At 53.1% G+C, this 25,316-nt stretch overlaps 2 protein-coding genes across 5 annotated transcripts; one reads left to right on the forward strand and one right to left on the reverse strand.

Moving 5' to 3' along the window:
• Positions 1–580: 580 nt before the first annotated feature.
• On the reverse strand, positions 581–21,134 carry PATZ1 (POZ/BTB and AT hook containing zinc finger 1). Of its 4 annotated transcripts, none has more exons than XM_030816127.1 (5): positions 19,123–21,134; positions 17,695–17,758; positions 10,493–10,664; positions 3,563–3,635; positions 581–2,083 (listed from the first exon to the last, which is right to left on the reverse strand). In XM_030816127.1, exons 1-5 carry the CDS (start codon positions 20,391–20,393, stop codon positions 2,050–2,052), a joined length of 1,614 nt encoding a protein of 537 aa, XP_030671987.1. In that variant the 5' UTR covers positions 20,394–21,134; the 3' UTR covers positions 581–2,049. The 4 variants fall into 4 exon arrangements, with proteins under 4 accessions (XP_030671987.1, XP_030671985.1, XP_030671986.1 ...); XM_030816125.1 differs by having other exon boundaries at positions 3,563–3,700; XM_030816126.1 differs by lacking the exon at positions 3,563–3,635.
• A 436-nt stretch (positions 21,135–21,570) lies between these two features.
• Positions 21,571–23,309, forward strand: LOC105740084. Its single transcript, XM_012508029.2, has one exon. The coding sequence runs from the start codon at positions 22,132–22,134 to the stop codon at positions 22,525–22,527; it is 396 nt and encodes a 131-aa protein (XP_012363483.1). The 5' UTR covers positions 21,571–22,131; the 3' UTR covers positions 22,528–23,309.
• The last annotated feature ends 2,007 nt before the right edge of the window (positions 23,310–25,316 follow it).

The following is a 25,316-nucleotide window of genomic DNA, read 5'->3' on the forward strand; positions in this document are numbered from 1 at the left end:
TTTTACTTAACATCAGGTAGATAACATGGTGGGGGAGACAGGTTGCTGAGCTTCTTAGAGCCCCTTGGCCATGAGGAGTCCCTGCCCACATCCCTCCTCAGGTGCTAGCTGGGTAGGCCATGTCAGATCCCCTCTATAAGTCTTCCCTCCCAGAGCCCCAACCTCACTTCACACCTCCCTGGTCCACCCTACTCACCCTCCTGCTGTCACTGTCCCCTCACCTTGCCCAGTTTTTCTCCTTGTATTTCTCATTATCTGAACTCATATTTAAGTTGTCTGTCTCTCCCATTAAGCCTCACAGTGGTGTCTTGTTCACCACCATATCCCAAGAGCATGAAACCATGCCTGGCACACAAGCAGTAAAGACAAGCAGTGGATATTTGTTGAACACATGGGTGAATTCTGGCATTCTAAGTCTTCAGTGGGACCATCTACCTGTCAATCCCAGTAGAACTGGTGCAACGAAGTGGAAAAGGGGTCTCCTGGGATCCCACTCCCACCCCAGGTGCCGGGGTATGGACTGCCCACCTCTGGGTCCCAAAGACCCCCACAGCTGAAAAACTGGACTCAAGGGAGCAGATAGAGTAATGTACTAACATTTTTAATACAGTCTGATCAGATCAATTCACATCACAAGGTCAGCCTGGGCTTGCTCACATGTGACACAACTGAGGTACACAATGTCCCTACCTGTTGGCTGTCCCACCTTCCTGGTTCCCAACAGCATTGAAACCCCCTACTTCCCTGACCAGACTGGCATTTTTTTTAATTTTGCATAAAACTATTTCTTCCATAGACTTCAAACAATCAACTAGCCAAGTTAATTATGGTACATCTAAACAAAGTTTAATACTAACCCTAATGTGTGACTGCGGTTTACAAAGAGCTCTGTATCACCTGGGATAGCTTTCAGTAGCAATTCACTACAACTGGTCCTAAAAAATAATAACAATAATAATAATTAGAGAATTAAAACCCAACAGCATGTTGAATGGTTAAAATCACATAAGAACTGAAATTTGGGGTGGGGGTGTCCTCAATGGCTGAGCTTGTCCTAGCAGTGAAAATGCTCACCTCCAAGCAGGGCTCAGGAAGGTCTGGAGCCCTCCAGGCAGAGGGCTGAGCTCAGGGGGCTCTTGGAGGACACTCACCCCATGGTCCATAGGATGCTTCTGGCTTCCTTAAAAACAGTTGGGCATCCGCATTGTATAAGTGAGTGGAGACCCTAGTGTGGTTCTTTTGAAGGATATGGGAAGGGAGGATGACGAACTAGAGAAGTGGGAGGGGACCAAAATCACTGAGGTCCCAGAATATCATAGATTTGGGTATAGGATTGGGGTCACTAAGAATTCAGCACCAGGAATTCCAGCTTCTTCCCATTAGAGAAACTGGGACTGGTTTTGCCTTGGAGGCCTATGTAGTGTTTTCTGCTCCTGTCCCATACCAAGTCTCATTGATATTTCTGCAGAATATCAGATGAAAATCTATTTCTAAAGACCATTGGGAGAATGGGTGGTAGAGAAGGAGTTGGAGTGGGGTTGGGGGGCAGTTAAAAAAGAATAAAAATCTCTCAGCTACAGAACCCAAACATCACTTCCCTCCGCATTCACAGCATTTCCCAGCAGTCCCCAAATGGCTGTTTCTGTGGGGACACAGCAGCTGCCTCATTTCCCTTCAGGCCCCATGGGCTGCTGGTCAACCTCAGGATCTACTAAAGATGATGCAAATGCCGACTGAACAATCTGAAACCCAAAGGACTCGAGGAGAGACATGTTCTGCTGAGGAGAGAAAGGTGAGCCAAGGGCAGGGCCCAGGTCCCCCAGGGGGCCCCCGAGAGCCCGGACATGCACCTTCTGGATGTGTTTGTTCAAGTAGGACTTAGAGCGGAAGAAGCTCCCACATTCAGGGCATGGGTACTTCTTCTCCCCATCAGACTCCATTTTATTTTTGGGGACTGCCATGTCGCAGGAGAAAGAGCCATTGGCACTCTGCTTCTCCGGCGTCTTCAGGTCACTGGCATCTGAGAGGTCACCATAGGAGTCAGAGCTCTCAATCGGATCCTGATGTGAGCATTTCTGGCCTTCTACGAAAAAACAAAATATAGGAGAGTGATGAGGCCAGGCTCTGGAGATGCCCCCTCCTGGAGGGGTCATGAGGGGCCAGCTCACAGACCTGTGGAGGGCAGCCGTTAGCCAGCCACTGCCCTGGCAGAACCCACGGAGGGTCAGCTGGTCAGTCTGGGAGCCTGGAGTGCCTACAGGGGTGAAACGGCAGGGCCCTAGGGCTGCCAGCCTCCCTTGCTGTGGACTCTTCATGCAGCTGGACATGTACTGCTCACCGTCATCTCAGCCTGCTTCAAGGAAGGGATACAGAGAGGGCAACTCTGCTACAGCTGCCCAGAACAACTCAAAGACCCCCAACTCCTAGGCGCTCTTTTGGGTGCCTCTGGGGGTAAAATTGGTATTCTGATGATGCCGAGCCAGTGTTAATAGTAGCCTCGCCTCCTGCACCAGACTAGCTGCACCCTAGCAAGACAGGCAAAACCAGAGCCATTAGGTCCTCAACCTGGGTAGACCCCATCAATGGCTCAGACAGAAGCCAATCCTTTTCCTAATGCTGCAAACATGAGCCCTGTCCTTACCGCCTTCCTTCTGCCAAAACCTTTCCAGGGCCAAGCAGCCAAAGCACAGGGATTGAAAGCAACTCTATACTACTCAGTCGGCTGGGTGTCCCCACCCTAGGCCCCAGACAAGCTGGGCCAAGAGACAACCCTGGCTGCTCTGCCTTGCCCGGCCCACACTGGAGTCCTCCACCAATCAGCAGCTTCCTGCCTGGGTCCAGAGAGCCATGCCGGGAAGGGAGGTCTGTGATGGGAGCATGGAGCATGCCATCTCTGCTGTTTCTACCATCTGCCAAGCCCCTGGCCTCATCCCCAAGGCAACAACAATGTGACATACCACAAAACAACCTGAATCAACAAGTGAAGGTGGGCCTGGGGAGCTTTCTGCAAACCAACTCCCAAGTCAGAGGAGTCAGATAGCTCATTATTGCCATGCATCTCACAACCATAGCCAGAGGCTCTCCAGAAAGGGCCACTCACAGTAACCAACCACCCCTATTGTGAGAGAAGCCAGACATTGGCTCCCACCGGCCCACTGGGTCAAAAGAGGAGAAAGCATTCAGCCGCAGCTCCACACCATCCTAAAGGGCAGCAGGCAGTGACAGGCCCATAGTGACTCATCATGCAGGGTTCTTCTTCTGCCCAGGGCCCGGGGCATCCCTGCAGGGCTCCAGACAGTGGGGGCTGGCCAGGAGGAAGGGAGGAGGGCTGGGGAAGAGGAGGCGGAGGCTGGATCTCGGCAGTGCCCTAAAGCCTCACTCACTGCCCTGGAGTGAGATACCCACTGTGACTTTTGTCCTGGAGGCCACTGCCACTCAGATCTCTGAGTCTCCTCAAGGCAGCCAGAAAACTGGCAGCCTTCCCGCCTCCCCACACCCAGCCCAGCGCCCCCACAACACAGTCTGCGCAGAGAAGCAAAGTGCAGAGCAAGGGATCGCTTGCCTTTGTTGCCATAGGTCCTGGCGCAGTGGAACGCTGCTCCCCCATTCAGGATGGGCTCCTGGTGCCTGGAGACCTGGGGAAGGGGAACACCGTGGTGGGTTTTAACATGGACCTTTAAGTAGGAGGCAGAGGAGAAACCTAAACAAGACAAAAGGAGATGAGATCCCGCGGCCAGCAAGAGATACCTCTCTCCTTCCCCCACTCCTCTCCTCTGGCCGCTCTGGCTAGCATTCCCAGGTCAGCTGCACCTAGAAGGGGCCCCCTCCTGGCTCAAAAATGGCTGCAACCACATGAGCCATGTGACTCACGATGGAGGGTGGCACTGTCCACAAATTGGCTTCTCTGCAGAGCCCACTCTGCAAGGCTGCAGTGAGGGGCCGAGGCTGGCCGCCTGATGGAATGGCCTGAGATCCTGCTCCTGCTAGGGCCAGAGGCCAACTGCCTCTAGGGTTGCTTGGTGCCTCAGTAACAGGTGGTTTGAGTGGATGTCTCCTGCAGGAACCATGACTAGAAATGTGGTTAGACAAGAATTTGGGGCTCCAGGGAAGCCACAGGATTCTAGCCAGCAGGATGCCTGCTTAATCCTTGTAAAAGGAAACTGGACAACAAACGAGATGGAGGTAAAATGAAATCCCAAAGGAACGCCTCCAAGGATCCCGTCTTCTACCTGTCAGGAGATGTTCTATTTTTCTAACTTCCCCACCTTCAGCATAACAGGATTTAGTAACTGTTTAGACCTTTTGAAGAACAAAGACAAAAATAGGAAGTTGTGTCAGAGGAGTGCAGTCATCTCTTATTCATGGTAGTGTTTTGGTTCGATTTTGGAGCATCCACCAGGTTTGCATACAGGAGAAGAAACAGGGATGATCTCTGTCTTTATTTTGGGGGAGGACAATCCGGCCTTCTTGGGACTGTTCCAGCCCACCTCCCAGATGCTTCGGTCAGTCTGAGCCACGAGATATCTCAGGCTGGGATGAACAGATCTTGGGCCAACTTCCATAGCAGCCATGCATCCAAGGATACAGAATCAGGCAGGCTGATAAAAGGATTTTGACTTGGGTTTCACAGGAAGGAGGTATACCATCAAACCCCACTGTAGTCAAGGATCAGAAGGTGCTTTTAGCAGGAACTGAAGCTTTTTAGTATAAGGCCCACTTAGGGTGCCAGCACCCTGACAGTGTCCCTTTAATCCACTTCAGATCGGGTTGACTCATTATCAGGTGTTTCCATTCGCTTTCAAAATTACACAGTCACAGGATAACAGTGAGATCCACTGCTAAAGGGTAAAGGGTCAGAGGCTGAAGAGTACTGTGTAATGTCTGCACGAGATTTGTTTTAAGAGAGTCTGAATTGGCATGGCATTTTGAATGCTGCTGGAACTGTAATAAAGGTTCACCTTTAGCAAGTGCTGATGGCACACCAGGGCCCAGCACACTGCATGCACTATTCTACAGAATTTGCCCAACACCCTTTGTGCTACAGATTACTATTATACCCATTTTACAGATAAAGAAATAAAAGGCTTTGTGTGGTTAGGGAGGCTGAGGTGGGCAGATCACGAGGTCAGGAGATCGAGACCATCCTGGCTAACACGGTAAAACCCCGTCTCTACTAAAAATATAAAAAATTAGCTGGGTGTGGTGGCAGGCACCTGTAAGCCGAGATCACGCCACTGCACTCCAGCCTGGGCAACAAAGCGAGACTCTGTCTCAAAAAAAAAAAAAAAAAAAAAAAGAGGCTTGGTGAGGTTAAGTAACCTGGTCACACGTACAGCTACTGAGTGGCAGAGCCTGGACTCCAACCCCAGGATCATGTGCCACCAGAACTTGGCCCTTAGCTACTGGGCAGATGCTTTAACCCACTTATGCCTCATGTTCCATTATTGGGACGCTAACCTTGTAGGAATTATTTATATCCTACTGCTCAAGATCATCGCTAAAGTCTGATTTTTCACAAAAAAGTTTGTAACCTCCAGCATAAATGGGTTAATTGGTTCCTGTGTCTTAGCCCTGAGCCCTAGAAATATCCAGTGGACTTTTACAATAGGTTTCATTATTACCATTTACACTCATGTATTTTTCTACCATAATGGTATGTTAGAATGGAAGCTGCTGGAAAAACAGAGCTGGCCTGTGGGAACTTTATTTAACAAGTTCTCCTCTGACAGCAGCAGTTAGTGGTTCTGAAGGGAAATGTGGGATTGGGCCAATTTTCCTTCCTTTCCCAATACAGCTACTTCAAAGATCTGTCTAGACCAGGTGCTGGTGTCCTGCCTTGCCTGGTAGAGCAAGTTGTCCTGTGCTATGACCACAGTGGTCTGCCTGAGGCTGATCATGGGTATAGACTGGTGTAAGAGGGTCCCATCCCTAAGAGGGAGGCTGTAGTCAGGAGTGAGGAGACAAGGCTAATAGGAAAGAGGCTGTTAGCCCTGCCCCTTGGGGTGGTACTGTAGAGTCCCCTAAAACAAAGCAGAACCAGGAGACATTGGCTCCCACCAATCAGTACAAGATATCAGAACTTTCTGATAATATGATGATACCACTTTAGAAGGTAATTTTTTCCTTTTTTTTTTTTTTTTTTTTGAGACAGAGTCTCGCTCTCGCTCAGGCTGGAGTGCAGTGGCACCATCTCGGCTCACTGCAAGCTCTGCCTCCTGGGTTCATGCCATTCTCCTGCCTCAGCCTCCCTGGTAGCTGGGACTACAGGCGCCCGCCACCATATCCGGCTAATTTTTTTTGTATTTTTAGTAAAGACGGGATTTCACCATGTTAGCCAGGATGGTCTCAGATCTCCTGACTTCGTGATCCGCCCGCCTCGGCCTCCCTCCCAAAGTGCTGGGATTACAGGCATGAGCCACTGTGCCCAGCCTTTCCTTAGTTTTTTAATCCCTTGTGGGGTCTCTAAAATAGCATGAAGCTCTCTCCCCGTGATGAACCAGAGTAGGTCCGCTGCAATCAAAAGGGGACAGAAAGGAGCGGGAGAGCACCAGGAATTATGTTTACTCCTTACTGGGAGAGCTATACCAAGAGAACACAGCAGATGCTCAATAAAAACTTGCTGAGTTTGGCTGGGCGCGGTGGCTCACGCCTGTAATCCCAGCACTTTGGGAGGCCGAGGCGGGCAGATCACCTGAGGTCGGGAGTTCCAGACCAGCCTGACCAACATGGAGAAACCCTGTCTCTACTAAAAATACAAAATTAGCTAGTGTGGTAGTGCATGCCTCTAATCTTAGCTACTAGGGAGGCTGAGGAAGGAGAATCACTTGAACCCAGGAGGTGGAGGTTGTGGTGAGCCAAGATCGCGCCATTGCACTCCAGTATGGGCAACAAGAGCGAAACTGTCTTGCTGAGTTTTCCTGAAAAACAGTCTGAGAAACACGTGGCTGAGTCTTCTTGACTTTACCCCAGCTGCAGACTGTACTATCTATAGCAAAACCACATGGCGGGGTGGTAGGAGTGGATCCACAGCTGCCACTTAAAGCCTAGAATTTAAACACAGAGCAACTCAGCAGCCAAGTGTTAGGATGAAACAGAAGCTGAGCTTCTGAGCAGAATATGTCTTTGAAGCCAGACATATTTAGCCGGAATTCTAAACTTACCCACCCATTCACCATTGATTAATCCAGAGCCAAAGAGGCAGCTTGATCCAGCCATCCACGCAATGGAGATGCTGAGCACACATATGACTGCCACTACAACCAGCAAGCCACCGGCCCTTTCACTCCAGAGACAATGGTGTTATTAGCAAAAGGCCATTGCTCCTCAGTTGCATTTTCTTGCCTGGTGTGCCTGCACTTGGCACTCCAGAAGCAAATCATCCTTTGGCAGGTTCCACACCCATGCAGGGGTTGGGGACTGCTTTCTCCTTGTCCAAACCCTGAAGGGGCCATTCCCAAGTGCACTGTGTTGGAGTGGGCCTACATAGCTTGATGTGAGTCCAGGGGAACAGCAGGTTCCCTGCATCCATCCACTTGTGTGCTTACCTCTGACTGGGGAGAAGGCTTCCTCTACCTTTCAAGCAATGATGTTTGCATTCAGATGTCTCTGTCAAAGGCAGATTCCTGATAATCTATTCCTCTTCACCATACCAGCACATAGGCATATATACAAAGATCCTGCTACAGAAACTTTAAAGGAAGAAAATCATGGTGATCAGCCAGGGCCTTCTCCCTTTTCCACTGTTCAACTCAACTGATTTCCTCAACTCAAAAATGTGGGAACAAGCTTTTCTAGCCATAATACTCCCTCCACTGCAAATGATCTTCCTCTACAAATAGTATCATACACATCCTGGTATGTCTTTATGACAAAGCCAGAGTCATCTATCTCATCAACTTGCATCTGACTCACGTGTGAGGCTGCAGGAGTCAGGCTGCCTTTCCTCTTTGCCATTCTTCACAGCCAGGAGTCATTTTTGTGGCAAAAACCGAAAAAGACAGATCTATAGGTAGATACTTAAGTCAACTGTTGAAGAATTGTTGGGATTGAAGGATCTGAGAGCACCTGGAAGTTCACCTGATTCAATCTTAACTGTTCTGACATTCAGCCTTTGTTTGAACACATGCAGAGATAAGAACATTCATTTATTCGTGCAACCTCTCCTGTAGGTATAGGCTTGGTAGCAGCAGGGCAAAGGAGGACACAAAGCTCTCTGCAGTTTGATTCCAATGTCTCAATGTTTTTGATGCTCAGAAAGAACTTTATCCTCTTCCTATTTTTTTTTTTTTTTTTTTTTTTTTTGTCTCTTCCTATTTCTGCCCAAGGAATGAGTCCAGGAGTAGAATCCTGCTCCTTCTCTTCTGATAAAAACTGCAATTGTTTTCTCTTCCTTCTGAGTACCCAGCATGGGTTGGACCAGCACCTTCTTTAGTCTTCTTGCAGGAAAGGGACTTCCCGCTCTGGCTCTGGGACCCAGAGATGTTTGGCCTGTGATCCAGACCCAGTCTTGGCTTTTCTGAGAAAAAGTAGACTCTGGTTTACTCTTCTGGATTCTCCATTCCTGTCATGTAGCTTATGGCTGTTGCCCAAGTTCTCTTTACCAGCCCTTGGAAAATAAATCCTGATGTACAATAGTTGTTGGCTTTGCCACATCAGCTGCTTCCTAACTGGGCCAACTTTCCCACTGTCCCTGCTGCTCTCAGTTTTTCTCTCTTCCAGAGCTGGGCTTCAAGGGCTGTAGCCCTGGGTCTCCTGTCCAGTTCCTGCCCTACTCCACCATCTGGTCTGGGCTTTCTGAGTTTTATCATGAGCACCCTTCTCCACTCAGCAGTTTTCAGCCTCTGGTCTCTGACCCCAGTTCTTGGTCTGGGAACTTCCATATTGAAAACTTGACAAAATGCCTGCTAACAGCATGTTACAGCAGGTTTTGAGTTATCTGGGGGAGCTGTCAGGAAGCCAGGTTAGGATGAAGCAAGACAAGAAACGATATTATTTCTAGGGCTGGGGCAGCCCCAGTCAAGATGGTCAGCCACAGCCTGATAAATCTCCCTGCATGCGCAAGCCCACCGCTTGCAACCTGGAGGAAGCTCCTGTCAGAAATGGGCTCTACTGACATGTCAGAAAACAGAACAGACAGCTTAAGAGACCTTCACTACTACTTCCCTGCTTTCACAGCAGGTGTCCTGGTGGTACAAACCCCAGGTGTGAAGCTGCAAGGAGGGACCCAGTTCCAGGACACCAAGAACACCCAGCTACTCAGCAATCTCCTTCCACCGTGGACCTCAGGGCACATGAACACAGCACAGGCACCCAACGATTCCACCAAGGCCTGCAGGAGTGTTGTGCCTGGTCCAACCCAGAGTGTCAACAAGCATGTCTTTCCCAACATTGTTACAAAGTGCAAGGACAGAGTCTCCCAAGTGTGCAGCTCCTTTCACCTATCTTGTCTCCTGGGATCCTCTTAACAGCCCTGTGAGGTGCGAAAGGGGGCTATTCTTAACCCCATTTGAGAGATGAAGAAACTCAAGCTTAGAGAGGGAATGAGAGAACTCGAGGCCACCTAGTGAGAGGCTGGGACTAAACCCTGGGTCTTTTGACTCCTGGTTCAGTGCTCAACCCACTAAGCAGGCTTTCAGAAGCATTGGGACAAGCAAGAATGCCCCAGGAGATAAGGACATCCCAGTGCTCCCCACTGGCCAAAGCAAAGCACACCATGCAGAAGCATCCTCACGTTCACAGATAGCTGCTCCAACCTCCTTTAGCACAGACACAGTGCAAGCCTCTACTGATGCTGTGCTTGCAAAACACAAACATCTAGCACTTCCAACAGTCAACTAGACCCGGCAGAACCTTGGGGACAGGCTTGACTTCACCCAACACAACACCACTGCCACAGAGTTAGACACTACTTAGGCCCACCTTGTCCTCAAGCATGCTGCCCTGCTTAGAGCACCTTCCACTTTCCTCTCTCAAAGCCACAATCTACCTGAGTTTGGGCTCTCTTCTGACCACTTGTGCTAGAAAGTGTCTGCTCCTTGTTTATCTCCAGACTCTACCTCCTTCCCTGGCTGCTGAATTTCATATGCCAGTGAATCAACCAGCAAAAGCTCTCAAACCGGACCAACCTCTTTTTCTCCCACTGTGGGACCTACGAACTCCCCCACCAACCTCAGTGGTTCAGTGGTGTCTGCAAAATGCATCCATCCTGCCATCTGAGTAGCAGGTTAGAGTTATGGACCCAAGCTTGGGAAGAGCCTCTCCTGTTTTGACCTACTGGTCTCCTGGGACTTCCCATTCTAAGCACCCCAAGCTTCTTGGGAAGGAAGAGGTAGCAAATAGCTAGCTGGGTGATGAAGGTGTTTATCATTCAGTGGGAAGTGGGGGACGGCTGTGCAAAGAGTGGAGTCTGAGGCAGGGTGATTGAGACACCCCTAGGCCTCCCATACACGGTCAGGCCCATCCTCTGGAAGTGAGGAAACAGTGGGCAGATTACCTCGGTTACAGATACTGCAGAAGTTGCTGGGCCCCTCGCTGTGCTTCTTCAGGTGGTCTGCCATGTATGCTGCCCGCAAGTACTTTCCACACACCTGGCAGGGCACCTTGTCTTCATGACAGGCCAGGTGGGAGCGCAGACGGTCTCGGGTGGCAAAAGAAGCATTGCAGGTCTGAAGGCAGAAAAGAAAATGGGATGATGTGAAACCCAGCACCCCATACCTGACTCCCCACCAAGTGCACCATGAAGCAAAGGCAATTTCTGGCCATCACATGACCTCCCTTTATAAAGACAGCTTTAGAGTTTGGCTCAGGCTCCCTGCCCAGAATGCCAAGAGGCTGCTCTTATTTCCCATGGTGCCTCCTTACGGGACACTTGAGTGAGAATCACTGGTACTAACTAAATGACTACGGGAAATGTGCCCAGGACACGGCAAGCTAAGCTCTATACCCCTCTACACAATGAAGAGTTACACATTTGCTCATGCTTAGACATTGAGAATTGACTTTAGGTGCATTAGCTATAATGCACAGAATTACATTTACATGAATTTACAGATGAGTTATTGGCATATAAACCAGCCTTCCTGTTCTCTATCCCTGGGTTTCCCCTAGTTTTATACAAAGAATTATATTTATTCATTTTATTCAAAAGTGACATTAGTCTTGGCCAGGGAAATGGAAAGGAAAGGCAGGACAAAGTGCAGAGATAATTCTTCATAATATTTTCGTGAGTTTGAATTGAAAAAGCAGCCCATTAAATGATAGTGGCAATTCTGACGATGTGAGAATTAGCAGACAGAACAAGTGCCGGAGGCTTCAAAAGTTTCTGTGGGCCGGGTGCGGTGGCTCATGCTTGTAATCCCAGCACTTTGGGAGGCCGAGACGGGTGGATCACCTGAGGTCAGGAGTTCAAGACCAGCCTGGCCAACATGGTGAAACCCAGTCTCTATTAAAAATACAAAAAATTAGCCGGGCGTGGTGGCAGACTCCTGTAATCCCAGCTACTTGGGAGGCTGAGGCAGGAGAATCACTTGAACCTGGGAGGCAGAGGTTGCAGTGAGCCAAGATCGTGCCACTGCACTCCAGCCTGGGCAACAAGGCAAGACTTCCTCTCAAAAAAAAAAAAAAAAAATCCAGGTGCGGTGGCTCACGCCCGTAATCCCAGCACTTTGGGAGGCTGAGGCGGGCAGATCACGAAGTCAGGAGATCAAGACCATCCTGGCTAACACGGTGAAACCCAGTCGCTACTAAAAACACAAAAAAATTAGCCAGGCATGGTGGCGGGTGCCTGTAGTCCCAGCTACTCGGGAGGCTGAGGCGGGAGAATGGCATAAACCCGGGAGGCAGAGCTTGCAATGAGCCGAGATCGCACCACTGCACTCCAGCCTGGGCAACAGAGCAAGACTCCGTCTCAAAAAAAAAAAAAAAAAGCATTTGTGAAACGTTAAGCTGGGGAAGTGCTGGTGACAGCAAGGATAATGATACTACCCTGTATTGATTAAGCATTCATTGTGTGCCAGGCAGGCACGGTGCTCAGCCTTTTAGAGGCACTTATCTCAGGCAACCCATCCTGACAGCAGCCCTCCAAGGCAAGCTGTGTGATCACCCTCCAAGACAGCGTGGCTTTGGAAAGCTGTGGTGTGAGCTGAGCACCAACTCACAGCCAGGCCCCCGGATCGGATGAGTCTTGAGCTGAAGGTCAGAACCAGCACCCTGGAAGGAGGACCCAGGTTGGCAGGCATTTCCTGTACCTGAGGACCTGACTTAGTACCAGTGATCAGTCTCCTCACAACATCCCTTCCTCAGCTGGAGCTTGCAAAGGCATTCCAGCCGTGGGGGTCACAGAATATTGTGAAAGCCCTGAGAAGAGCTGAATCCATTGGCTTTCAAGCTATTTTGGTTCCAGGGAGGTGTTTCATGGGTTCTAGTCAATTTTGACTCATTTCTTTTTTCTGTGTGTGTGTTTACTGTTTTAGAACTGTAAGAGAAAGCAACATTCACCTTTGCGTCACAGATCAAATGGTAACCCACTGAAGACCACCCCATTACCTTGTGCTAGAACGGAACTGCCTCTGCCATCTCTCTTTAACAGAAGCACATCCTGAGAACCTGAGAGCTCAAGGTAAGTGGCTGAACACTGTCACCACATACAGACATCTAACTATCTCCTTACTGTACAGCCATAGCAAGAAACAAACACATGCAATGCTGTTAAGGTAGAATACACCACTGTTTACTACCCCAGTCCCAAATATCTGTGTACGTTAGCACAGCCTACCTAGCTCTTCTGTCATTGTCTTTTTAAGTATACGTTATACATTTGAACTGAATTTGTAGCAATGACATACTGCTTTTATCTGTTTTATATATTCAGTGTATTCATATCATAAATGAGGAAACCTTTAGAAGGTGAACGTGCTTAGAACACAAGACTCAGCTACTAAAGAAAGTCTAGCACACCCACCCCCACCACACCCAGGCCAGTACTTTACCAATCCTCCTGGCCACCCTGGGGGATTCTGATCTCTCCCAGTTTACAGCTGGGCCAGTGGAGGCCCTGAGAGGATATGAGACAGCTGGACTAAGAACCAGTCCCAGAGCCTGTGCTCTTACCATCTCCAGATTCAGGAGAGGGAGCTTCTGCTGAGTGAAAGGTGCTCATACTTTATAACACAGTGTACAGTACTTGGCAGCCAGGACTCCCAAAAGGGAAAGGTGAACAGATTTGTGCAAGGAAATTCCAGCATGTAGGTAAGTCAGAAAGCACCATGGATGCTTGCTCTCATGGCCACAGGTGGGCACCACCTCAGCCAGGGACCTCATGACCCAGTGACAGGCCACAGTAGCAGAAAAAAACTCCGAACCTCTACACAGCCCAGCAGTCTCTAAACCAGGGCAGGGGCTGCATAAACACCCCCAGGAAAGAGAGGTGCACCTGTTGGTTTATTTGGGGACAAGAGCTAGCTTTGCCAGGCAGCGACCCAAAGACCACCCCTCCAATGGTGAGAGAGGGTGTGTTCTACGCCTCAGAACTCAAAGGAACCAACATGGATCAGGTGTAAGAAAACAGGGCTGAGGCCGGGCGCAGTGGCTCACACCTGTAATCCCAACACTTTGGGAGGCCAAGGCGGGTGGATCACAATGTCAGAAGTTTGAGACCAGCCTGGCCAATATGGTGAAACCCCGTCTCTACTAAAAATACAAAAAAATTAGCCAGGCATGGTGGTGGGCGCCTGTAGTCCCAGCTACTCAGGGGCTGAAAGCACATTCAGGATTTTGTCTTCCACAGTCTCTAGGAGAGGGAGCCACAAGAGGGATAGGAAAGAGATGCCTTGTTTCTCTTGCCAACCTTCTTTAGGGATCTGTCCTCTAAAGGCTTTGCTTGTCATGCTTTGCTACCTAAAGATGATGGACAGCCAAACTTCAATTATCCACTAGTGGCTTATCCATTTGGGGATTAGCTAAGCAAAATTAAAATCCCAGACTGGGCTGGCTTCCCCCACCCTGTCCTCCATTGATTATCTCTCAAGGAATGAAAGCTAACTTTCGCCTGAGCAAACAGAATTAGGAATGTAAATCTGCTGCTGGGGGAAGAAACACAAACATGACAAACGCTTTCCCTGTGTTCAAAGCCAAGCTGAAGTGATTGTTGGCTTCTCTGTGCCGGGATTGACCCTCTGTTGCTGCAGTCCCCAGGTTTTCTGGGGAGCCTGTGAAAGTCCAAAGTCTAGGCACAGCAGAAGTTCAGACAACACAGAACATGAAAGAGCCTGGTCACACAACCCAGGAGAGAAGGGGCGGAGGGAGACAGATCTCAAAGGGAACATCCAGAACTTCCATGCTGGGGTGTCAGGAGAAGAGCATTCTTTGTCCTAGAGACAGGGAGAAGACAGAGGGACACTGATGGGAAGAGAGTGAGCCAGAGGCAGAATGCTTTGACTGCCTGTGGCACTCGGAAGAGCTGCCAGGCCCACAGCCCTGTGCTTAGACAGCCTGCTGTAGTTAAGGGCCATGCCTGCCAGGTCCTGGCCCAGGCACCCTGAGTGTGAGTCATCACCACTCAACACTGAGCCCCAGTCCTGCTCCCTTCCCAGACTTCCTAAAGCTTTTCTTCCTAAGGATTGAGCAGCTTGGGAATGGGGCCCAAGTGGTACCAAGGGCACTAGTGCACACCCCCACCCTTAGTAGCCCTTGAACTCAGGCAGCCTCAGGGGTAGTCTCGAGCAGCTTTCTCCCACAGCCCTGGAAAACTCTAAGGGCAATGCATGAAGGTTCAGCTCTCTGGGCTCTTTGGCCCCCTTCTTCTCGAGCATATGCCCATCTCAAGGCATTCCTTCTCTAACCAGCCCCCAAGAAGTGGAGCCCGTGGAAGCTAGGGAGGTCTGAGCTGCTCCAGCCTCTCAGCTTCAGGTTGAACTCCATGTGGGGGAAATGTCCCAGCCCACTAAGCTCCTAAATCCAGCAGTACCTGGGGCATCTGGGCCAGTTAAGGACACTCAGGCCAAGCCCCAAAGAGACATGCCACTGTCAAGCCTGAGGCTTCCTGCCCCTACATTCAGATGGCCTTTCTACTTAAGCTATGGCACTAGTCTCTGTAACTGGCCTCTTTCATTCTCTCTGGCATCAGGAGGGGATGAGCAATACGGACTGTGCCTAGCCAGTGGGGAACCCAAGGAATGAACTCTCAGAGAGCCATCTCTTCACCTCTTATGTTTTCAGCATCCCTACACCATGCCAACAGATGCCCCTGCTGTTTAACCAAGCCCAGGCACACCTGGCTGGCCAGCCCAGAGCACGAGAGCCAGCATGTCTTCACCTGCTGGGTCCCTGTTAGGGGAATTGTGGCTATAGGGCTGGAGGAGGGGCCAGCAGGTCTGTGAGAGTATATGTTGGGAGGGGCAGGGCAGGAGCGCATTTGTACACCAAGGGACAGTGATGTCAGTGTTATGACACAGACCAAGGACAAAACACACAAAGCCTCAAATGTTAGAATGAAAAATTTTATCATCACTCCTGTTCACCCCGCAGAGTCTGCGGGGTGCTAAAGGGCACACCAATGGGATCCAAGGGAGGGGGTCTACATCTGCTTTTTCACCCCCCAAAGCCATATATTGGGGTGGCCCAATATAAAGCTACTCATTAGTTTGGTTCCTGAGCAGACCTGCTAATAAATCTCAAAAACAGAAAAGTCTACTTCACTAGCAAGAAATGAAAGCAGGATCTAGATCTGAGTGGGAAGGGCAGAAGGCAGCATGGGTTGACCCTAGTTGGAATTGTGCCAGTCTTCTCTGGAGGCCGACTCACTCCCGGAGTGGGGAAACGGGTGACCAGGCCCCAGTCTAGAAACCCCAGGCCTATGGGAAGTGATGCCAGGGGAAGGGAAGCAGATAAGCTGGTGGCTAGTTCCCAGGAAGGCACCAACCTCCAAAATCACCTAGGCAAGGACAGATGCCCAGGGGTGCCACCTGTGAAAGGGGGGAAAAGGCAAGAGAGCCCAGAGAGAAACTCGGATGCTATAGGGGGTTCCAGAAAGGTGCTCCTTGCTACCCCCATTTGGGGGCTCTGAGATGGGAAAGACTCCAAGTCACCCAGGGAGGAGCTGGGCATGCTGGGCAGGAACCACCCTGCTAGCCTCTCCTAAAAGCAGGGGTCTCAGGCCAAATGCCACTCCTGTTCCCTTCCAGTGTCAACCCTCTCCAGGAAGGCCCAGGCTAGCCAACAGGCCACTGGGTAAAGGCCCTGCTGCCCTCTGGGGTGGTCCAGCCCTGCCTCAGATATCCCGGTGGGGCTGGGCAGAAGAGAGCGTTGCTGGAGTGTGCTGGGCCCAGGTTTTCAAGGGCTGGGAATGATTTTTTTAGAGAAAGGGAAAAGGCGGTGTCAGGAACCGAATGGGACGACCTCCACAAAGCAGGCTGGGCAAAGTCCCATGATGGCAGGTCGCTAGGAAGAGGTTCCAGGGGCGGCAGGCCGCTGCTGCTCCCAACCCACACCTGGAAAAAGGGCAGAGAGTGCAGGTTACCCCCCCAGGCCACTGGGCTTGCCCCCACTGCCCTCTGGGCTCCTCCTACTCTGCCCGGGCTACTCGGCACACTACCTGAGTCAGAATGTGCTCTGTGATGAGAGAATCAGAGACAGAGAGCGAGAAGGCAGCAAGGCAAGGACAGATCCCAGCAGGCCCACCCTGGGTCATCCTCCAGGGAGACTGCCTAGCCCAGCACCTGTGAACACCGTCCACACCTAACCCCCAGGGGCTCTGCCCTACTTACGGCACATTCATCCCTCCCTGCTGGTCTCCCTGAACCCCCTCCCCTTGCCACCAACATGATAAGGAGAAGCAAGTTATCCTATCAGAGACTGCAGTGCATATCCCACAATCATGGCTTGCCCTCACTTGGTGGGAACTTGGCATGGGAGAGGGGAGATAACCGAGAAGACAGAGGTGTGTTTGCTATCCACACAGGAAGGCTCAGTGGCCAGGAGAGGAAACTCAATCTTCTGGGTACCAGCAGGGCCCCCAGATATTGTTCAAGCAGGTAAACCAAGGGTGAGAATCTATCTGGTCCAGCCTTCCCTACCTGCTACTTTGCAAAGAGCTCAAAGAAAAGGAGCCCACTTTACTCTCCAGTCCTCCAGAAACCCTGGCTCAGGATGGGTTAAACAGGTGCCAGTGTGGGAGAGGGGACCACCCACTCCCTACCTCCTACCTCCCCCACTGCCTTGTGCCCTAAGCTGAGGGGACCCGGGAGGAGCTCTAATTGAGGTCAGAAAAGGGGAAGAGTGGTTGGCTGGACCACCAGGAGCCCTTTTAAAAAAACCTGCAGTCCCTACAAACTGCTGGAAACCAACAACCAGGCCCAGCGCAGTGCCGGGTCTCCCAACACAACATCTGTGCGAAACGGCCCACCATCCAAGGAGCCGGCAAACACCAGGAAAGGAAAGCCAAGCAACAGAGTGAAGGCAAAGACAGGGTGGGAACCAGGACCAAGCAACCAGGAAGGAGGAACGTCAGCTGTGGGGGAAGGGGGCCTGGGGGAAGAACAAAGGAGGAGAGCAGAGGGAGGGTGGAGGAACAGAAGGGAGGTGTGCAAAGCGGTGGGCAGTCAGCCGGGCCCCGGGCACACGCAGCAGCTGGCTCATGGCTGCGACCGTGAGAACAGCAACATCTCCTTCAGCCCATCTCTGCCCTGGCCCAGCCCCTACCTGACACTTGTGAGGCCGCTCAGAAGTGTGCACCTGCTTGATATGTCCGTTCAAGTGATCAGGCCTGGAAAAGAGAGAACCAAGAGGGACTTTAGAAACTTGGCCAGACCCCACCACACAAGCACACATACATACGTGTGTACACACACACACACTCACTGCTGGAAAGGACTCCCTCTCCCCCACCCCAGCATGACAAAGACAAAGTCACCACCCAGTTCTGGCTCCACAGGCCCAGGCCTCTCTGCCCTGGTTTTCTCTGGAAGAGGAAGAGAAGTGGGCATTTGTCTCTGATCTTGCCTCCCCACCCCCTCAGTTCCCCCCACCAGAAACTCAATGTTTTCTAGGACCAGAGGCGGTGGCAGTAGAATGAAACAGAGCTGCCTCACTGCAGCCTTTCCAGGAGGGGGTATGTGTGATTCATTGTCCAGACTAAAGCCCCTTAGAAACTCAGCAATCCCCTCCCCCAGCCTCTCCCGCCACGGGCAGCCAATGAATGCCACCCGGATGGAATTCAGTCCCCAGAGGCCAGCAGTGGAGCCTTAAGTCCCCAGCTGGGTGGTAAGCCAGATGCCCGCCTGAGCAGGTGGACAGGGGCTGCCTGACCGGTAAGACTGGTTCCCGGTTGGGGCCCTCTGAGGGAGTTCTCCATCCCTGCGTTCACACGCACAAGGTCCTCCAATCCAGGTTAAAACCGGCCTTTTAAGAGAAAAACAAAACCACCCTTTGCTCCCAGACAAGTCCTCAGTTCCCCAACAGGCTAACTAGAAAGTGAACCTACATAGAGATCCTGCCCCCATTCCTTTCTGTCCTGAGAATATAAAGAGGCTCTGTGGGTCCCATTAGGCTCTAGAGCTACCAGGTCAGAGCAGATCAAAGCTTTTGGTGTTAAGCAGCAGCTCTGGGTGACCAGCTCTGTGTCCCATGATCCCAGGGTGGTGTGAGAGGCACAGCTGGAGTCTACTGATCAGGATGGCCAGTGTTCTGTGTTGGGGAATCTGGTGCCTCAGGAGTGTAGGGAGTCCCAGATGCACTTGTTCCAGTCCCTCCCTCGGCAGCCATTCAAGTGGGGAAGTCGCTGGAGGAGCCCAGTCTCCCGCCCCCAGAGGGGGCCCCACGCCTGGTGCCGGAAACACAAAGGGAGCCCTGGGAGAAGAATGGTGAGGTCCGGTGGCTCTGGCCTGAGGAATCCGGCCCCAGGAGAGACAGTAGGGCACACTTAGCGTCAAAAAACTTCCCTGAGGGAATGGAAAGCAGGTCTCAGGCATACCATCTCAAAATAAGGACCCTTAAAACACTCTACCCAAACCTGGCATGGCTCTATAAGGTCAAGTGACCCCCACAAATCCCGCACCCCCACATCTTGGCAGGAGCCTTTTCAGGACTAAGATACGTGTAGCAGGGGAGGAAGAGGGGGCCTTTCCTCACCTGGAGAAGCCTTTCCCACAGCTCTGGCAGATGTAAGGCTTGCCCACGGACCCATCATGGGACCGCACATGGTAGGACATGCGGTCTTTTCTCTTGAACCGCAGCCCACACACAGGGCAGGAGTAGGGCTTCTCCCCAGAGTGGGACAGCTTGTGCCGGTTGAGATGATACACGTCACGGAAGATCTTGCCGCAGATCTCACAAGCCACCTGCTTCCTGGTCCGGCTCCTCTTTCGGGGGCCGTCGGGGTCTTCAGAGATGGGTAGCCCATTCTCACCCAGCCTCGGAGGAGGAAGGTCGATGTAGCCCAGCTGGAGGCTGGTGACACCGTGCTGGGCCTCGTGCTGCCGGAGCCGGTTGGCATCAGTGAACACCTTACCACACAGACCGCATGGAAGGATGCCTGCCTCCCTCAGGCCCCCTGGGGACCCAAACATTGAGTCCAGCAGGTTGGCCTTCCTTGGGCGGCCCCGGCCTCGCTTGCCAGTCAGGGGAGGGGCACTGGATGCCACATTGGGAAATGGGGAAGTCAGCAGTTGGGGGGATAGGGGTCCAGCCACCATGGGCAAGCGGTCCACCCCAGGTAACACAGGCAATGAGGCTTGGCCTGCAATGGCTGCACCAGCCGCCCGAGCTGCCTCCTCTTCTGGCTGCATACTGCCCGCGATGCCATTGCTGTTGGCTGCCAAGGCTGCCCCGTTGGTCATGTCCAAAGGGAAGCCCAAGTCCGAGGTACCAGGGGGGCGAAAGAGCATTATATCAGCGCGGGCAGGGGGTACCAGGATCTGTACGTTGGACTGTTTGATGACTTCCTGGCAGATCTCGATAACCGACCTCATCAGCAGGAACTTGGCGGCCGTCATGAGTTCGGGAAAGCTCTCCAAGCGCACTACGATGCGGGAAGTGTAGGCGAAGTCCAGAATGTCCCCAAATACCTTGGAGCTGATAGTGTGCATCTCCAGCTCCCGGCTGCCCCCGGCCCCGCCGCCTGGTGCTGCCGTCGCGCCCCCTACATCAGCCGGACCCCCGTCCGCAGCTCCGCCGTCGCCCAACTGGGCGCTAAACACCGACTCAAAGTACTCGCTGCAGGCGGCCAGCACGGCGCGGTGCGCTGGGAAGCTCTCGTCGCCTACCCGCAGAAGCACGTCGCAGAAGCGCCCGCCGTTTTTGCGCTGCTGGTTCAGGTTGTGCAGCATCTCCGTGCTGTGTCTGCTCACCTGGTATGTGTAGCAGCCAGACGGGCCGCAGGAAGCGTCGTTCACCCGCTCCATGGCCGCCGCCCCCTCCCACTAGCCCGGCCGCTGCACCTGCCCGCCCCCTCCCTTCCCCTAAGCAGCGAGAAGCGGGGCGCAGCAGACGTGTCCACACTCCCCACACGTGCCGGCCCGGGGCTCTGTAGTCTCGCAGGTGCGCCGAGCGTACACGCCCCCAGCCCCGATCAGACTGTCTAGACTGCGGGGTGCACCACCCCCCACATAGCCAACCCCCGCCCTCGCTGGACTGCGCGCCGCTCTCTCCTCTCCGCCCGCCCGCCTCCCCTTCCCGGTCTACCTTCCCGGGGGGTGCGCGAGCGAAGAGGTGCGCCCCTCCTGCAAACGCGCCTGCCACCTCCCCTCCCGCCCGCCAGGCGGCGCCGGCGCGCAGCCAAGAGGAGCACGCGCACGCGGGGAAGAGAAGGAGGGGTCCGCCGCGCAGGCGCGCGCGCGCGCCGCGGCTTTTCCCGGGCCCGCTGGGGGCGCGCGCTGCGTCCCCTGCAAAGCGCGAGCCGGGGCGGGGGCGCCGGAGCGGAGGAAACAAAAGGCGAAGGCGGCGGCGGCGGGGCGCGCACGGGGGCGGTGGCGCGGGCCGGGTCCCGGAGCCTGGAGGGCGGTGGCGGCGGCGGCGGCGGCGGCTGGAGCGGGCGGGCAGCGGCGGCGGCAGAGTAGGCCCTTCCCCAGGCCGGGAGAAGGCGGCGGCGGAGCGGCGGCTCTGCGGCCCCGGGCTCCGTGTGTTCGGAGCGGAGGAAAGATGGCAGCGGCTGCACTTCCTCTTGCACTTTCACCCCTGGGGGGAGGAGAAGGAGGGGGCGATACCAACAACACCCCCCCCCTCGCTTGCAGAAAAAAAAGAAACGGCGAGCTCAGAGTGGGGGCCCCCGGCGCCCCCGGCCTTGCACGTGCGCGCCCGGATGCCTAGCCCAGGCCGCCCGGCGCTGCAAACTTTCCACTTTCTTTGTGCCGAGCGCCCCCCCCTCACCAAGCCGAGGATGCACGTCCCCCCTTCCCTATTTATACACCCCCCCCGCAGCTCCGCTCCCCCCGCTTCCTGCCCCCCCTCCCCATTCCCCAGATCCGCCAATGCTAGAGCAGCCTGAGCCCCCGTCCGGCCCCCGCCTCCCCACCCCGCCCGCGGGGCCGGGGGCTGCAGTCTCAGCCCCCCCGGACCAATGCAAACGAAGCGCCGAGCCAGCAAACCAGCTCCCACTGCCCCTCCCTTGCCCGCTGAGAGTGGCGGCTAGCAGGGGTGGGGGGGGCAGAAACTGAGGGGTGCGGATCCGGGCCCCCCAGCCTGCGAAGCGCACTCGCAGGTCGAGCGGGCGTCGTCCACCCTTCGGAGCCCCGCTTTCATGCGTGAAATCCCCAGAAGTCGCCTGCAACCGCCTCCCTGCTTCAAACACCAGAGAGGGCCCGGGGTCCTGCCCGGAGACAGGCCGAACCTCCGGAGCTGTTTCTGCACCCGGTACATTGACCGATCTGATGGGCTGCGCGCCCGGAAGAGCTGGAGAGATGAAGCCAGCGTCCAGCTTCTCCCCCAAACCACAGCACGCCGAGCTTTGTCCCCGGGGAGCGTGAAGTCACCAGCTCCGGGAGGCGACAATATGAGGGCGATGGACGGGGCAGGGACCCCCGGAAGCCCTAGCAATCCTCAGGGAAGTGGGGGTGCCGGAGGAGTCGGGGACACCCTCGGGCCTCTCCAAGCCCGGAGCATCCCCAGCGCCCGCAGCCCTGTGAGACGCCGGGTGCTCTGGTCATGGGCCCTGCCGCCAGGCCTCGGCGCTTTGTCCCCGGCCCGCCCAGGGATGCTGCCACGCTAGAGTTGTACACCAAGGTTTGTCTTCCCAGGAAGCGCTGGCGGCCGCCTTTGGGCCGCCTGGCGCAGAGCCCCAGGCTGCAGGCGCCGCGTGTGCGCGCGGGAAGTTCCCACAGTTGGAAAGAGGGAGCGAAGTATGTGTTCCAAACTTTCCACGGTTCCAAACTGAGCGCTTCCATTAAGAGAAGCGGTGTGCGGGGGAAGAGCATTCTGGGTATTAGCATGCAAATGAACGGGCCCGGCTTCCAACTCCGCTCGGGATTCCCACCGCTGCGCGCAGAGCTCGTGCCCAGCCACGCGCGCCCTGAGGCTTCCGGGCGTTGCCCTGGCGGATGATCCGAGTTCAAAATCGAGACCTCTGCCTTCTGGTTTCGTGTCCTGGTGCTTAGTCACTTGGCCTCCCTGAGATTCAGTTAAACTGACTGTTTCTTAACCTGTACACGGGGACAGCAGCACGTGTCCAGCACACCTCCGCTCTAGGGCACAGTACATGCCAAACTCCTGTTGGAGAGAATGAATGAGACTTAGAGGCTTGAAGAAACTTCCCTGGACACGAAGCCAGGAGATCTGTGTTCTAAGCCTAGACTTACTGTCACCTTGGGCTAGTGCCTCTGAGCCACAGCTGTCTTGGGCGGATTTTGGGAACTGGCACGTTTTATTTTTGAGAGAGCTGCTGGGAACATCCGCAAAGAAAGAGAAAGGGGCCGGGCGCGGTGGCTCACGCCTGTTATCCCAGCACTTTGGGAGGCTGAGGCGGGCGGCTCACCTGAGGTCGGGAGTTCGAGACCAGTCTGACTAACACGGAGAAACTCCATCTCTACTAAAAATACAAAATTAGGCCAGGCGCAGTGGCTCATGCCTGTAATCCCAGCACTTTGGGAGGCCGAGGCGGGCGGATCACCTGAGGTCGGGAGTTCGAGACCTACATGGAGAAACCCCGTCTCTACTAAAAATACAAAATTAGCTGGGCGTGGTGGCACATGCCTGTAATCCCAGCTACTAGGGAGGCTGAGGCAGGAGAATCGCTTGAACCTGGGAGGCAGAGGTTGCGGTGAGCCGAGATCGCGCCATTGCACCCCAGCCTCTGGGCAACAAGAGCGAAACTCCGTCTCAAAAAATGTATATATATACAAAATACAAAATTAGCCGGGCGTGGTGGCACATGCCTATAATCCGAGCTACTCGGGAGGCTGAGGCAGGAGAATCGCTTGAACCCGGGAGGCGGAGTTGCGGTGAGCCGAGATCGCGCCATTGCACTCCAGCCTGGGCAACAAGAGCGAAACTGTCTCAAAAAAAAAAAGAAAAGAAAAAGAGGTTTGCTCTGAGTGTCCAGTGTATACACACATCATTTCTCCATAGTAGGTATAGATATTCCCATTCTACCGTTGGAACTGGGGAAGGTGAGTGACCTGCCTAAGGCCACACAGATAGTGATGGAGCCAGGATTCAAACTGGTTAACTGCCCCTTCCTCACCGGTGGCTTCTGAAGCCTGTCACCCGTCCATGGCTCCACTTGAACCAGGAACTGGCTCTCTGTCTGCTATGCTTAGAAAACAGGGTGCCTTGCCGGGCGCGGTGGCTCACGCTTGTAATCCCAGCACTTTGGGAGGCCGAGGCGGGTGGATCACGAGGTCAGGAGATCGAGACCACGGTGAAACCCCGTCTCTACTAAAAATACAAAAAATTAGCCGGGCGTGGTGGCGGGCGCCTGTAGTCCCAGCTACTCGGAGAGGCTGAGGCAGGAGAATGGCGTGAACCCGGGAGGCGGAGCTTGCAGTGAGCCGAGATCGCGCCACTGCACTCCAGCCTGGGTGAAAGAGCAAGACTCCGTCTCAAAAAAAAAAAAAAAAAAAAAAAAAAAGAAAACAGGGTGCCATGACTGGCCCCATTCCAGCGGATTCACCTGGTGAAGGTGGGTTCAGAAGGTGGTGCTCTGAGGAAAACAGGGAACGTGCATCAGCCCTGTTTTGCAGATAGGAAGCCTGAGGTTCAAGGAGCCAGGGTGGCCCAGGATCCCATCTTGGGGAAGTGGCCAGAGACAGTCCAGATGCCGTTCTGATCCCACCTGGGAGCTTTTTTCCAGATGTCGCCTTGGCAGTGTGATTGTGGGGGTGGGAGTAACGTCTCCACTTCATCCATTACTCTGAGTCTTGCCCATCTCTCAGGCTCCTAGGAATCCATTATGTAACTTCAGCATGCTTGCAGAACATGTCTTTTTTTTTTTTTAGGTAACATTCAATTGACATAAAATTAACAATTTTAAAGTGTATAATTCACTAGTACCTAGTACATTCAAAATGTTGTGCAACCAGCACCTCTGTCCAGTTGCAAAACATTTTTATCACCCCAAAAGAAAACTCCGTACACGTTAAGAAGTCACTTTCCATTCCCTTCTCCCTTCATCCCCTGGCAACCACCAATCTGCATTCTGTCACTATGGATTTACCTATTCTGGATTTTTTTTTATTTATTTATTTTTTGAGATGAAGTCTCTGTCACCCAGGCTGGAGTGCAGTGGCGCGAGCTTGGCTCACTGCAATCTTTACCTCCTGGGTTCAAGCGATTGTCTTGCCTCAGTCTTCCAAGTAGCTGGGGTTACAGCTGCATGCCACCATGCCCGGCTAATTGTTGTATTTTTAGTAGAGATGGGGTTTCGCCATGTTGGCCAGACTGGTCTCGAACTCCTGACCTCAGGTGATTTGCCCACCTCAGCCTCCCAAGGTGCTGGGATTACAGACGTAAGCCACCATGCCCAGCCTGGATATTTTATTTAGATGGAATTATACAATACTGTATGTGACCTTTTGAGTCTGGCTTGTTTCACTTAATGTAATGTTTTCAAGGTTCATTCATGTTGTAGCATGTATAAATACTTCATTCCTTTTTATGACTGGCTGAATGATACACCATTGTATGGATATACTACCTTTATCCATTCATCCATTGATGGCCTTTTGGTTATTATGGATAGTGCAACTATGAACATTTGTGCACAAGTATGTATTTGAGTGCCTATCTTCAGTTCTCTTGGGTGTATATCTAGGAGTGGAATTGCTGGGTCATATGATGGTTCTATGTATAACTTACTGAGGAACCACCAAACTCTTCCACAGTGACTGCACCAT

The sequence above is a fragment of the Nomascus leucogenys genome, chromosome 7b (genome assembly GCF_006542625.1).
Source record: "Nomascus leucogenys isolate Asia chromosome 7b, Asia_NLE_v1, whole genome shotgun sequence".
In the NCBI taxonomy this organism is placed as follows: domain Eukaryota; kingdom Metazoa; phylum Chordata; class Mammalia; order Primates; family Hylobatidae; genus Nomascus; species Nomascus leucogenys.

What these genes read in the sequence shown, in the direction of transcription:
- PATZ1 (XM_030816125.1), bottom strand. Translation starts at nt 20,393, where the DNA reads ATGGAGCGGGTGAACGACGCTTCCTGCGGCCCGTCTGGCTGCTACACA. An exon ending in TGTGGGAAAGGCTTCTCCAG is followed by an intron (nt 17,759 to 19,122) that starts GTGAGGAAAGGC and finishes TCTCTTTTCCAG; the next exon opens with GCCTGATCACTTGAACGGAC. An exon ending in CTGCAGTATCTGTAACCGAG is followed by an intron (nt 3,701 to 10,492) that starts GTAATCTGCCCA and finishes TGTCTTGTTTAG; the next exon opens with GTTTCTCCTCTGCCTCCTAC.
- LOC105740084 (XM_012508029.2), top strand. Translation starts at nt 22,132, where the DNA reads ATGGGCCCTGCCGCCAGGCCTCGGCGCTTTGTCCCCGGCCCGCCCAGG.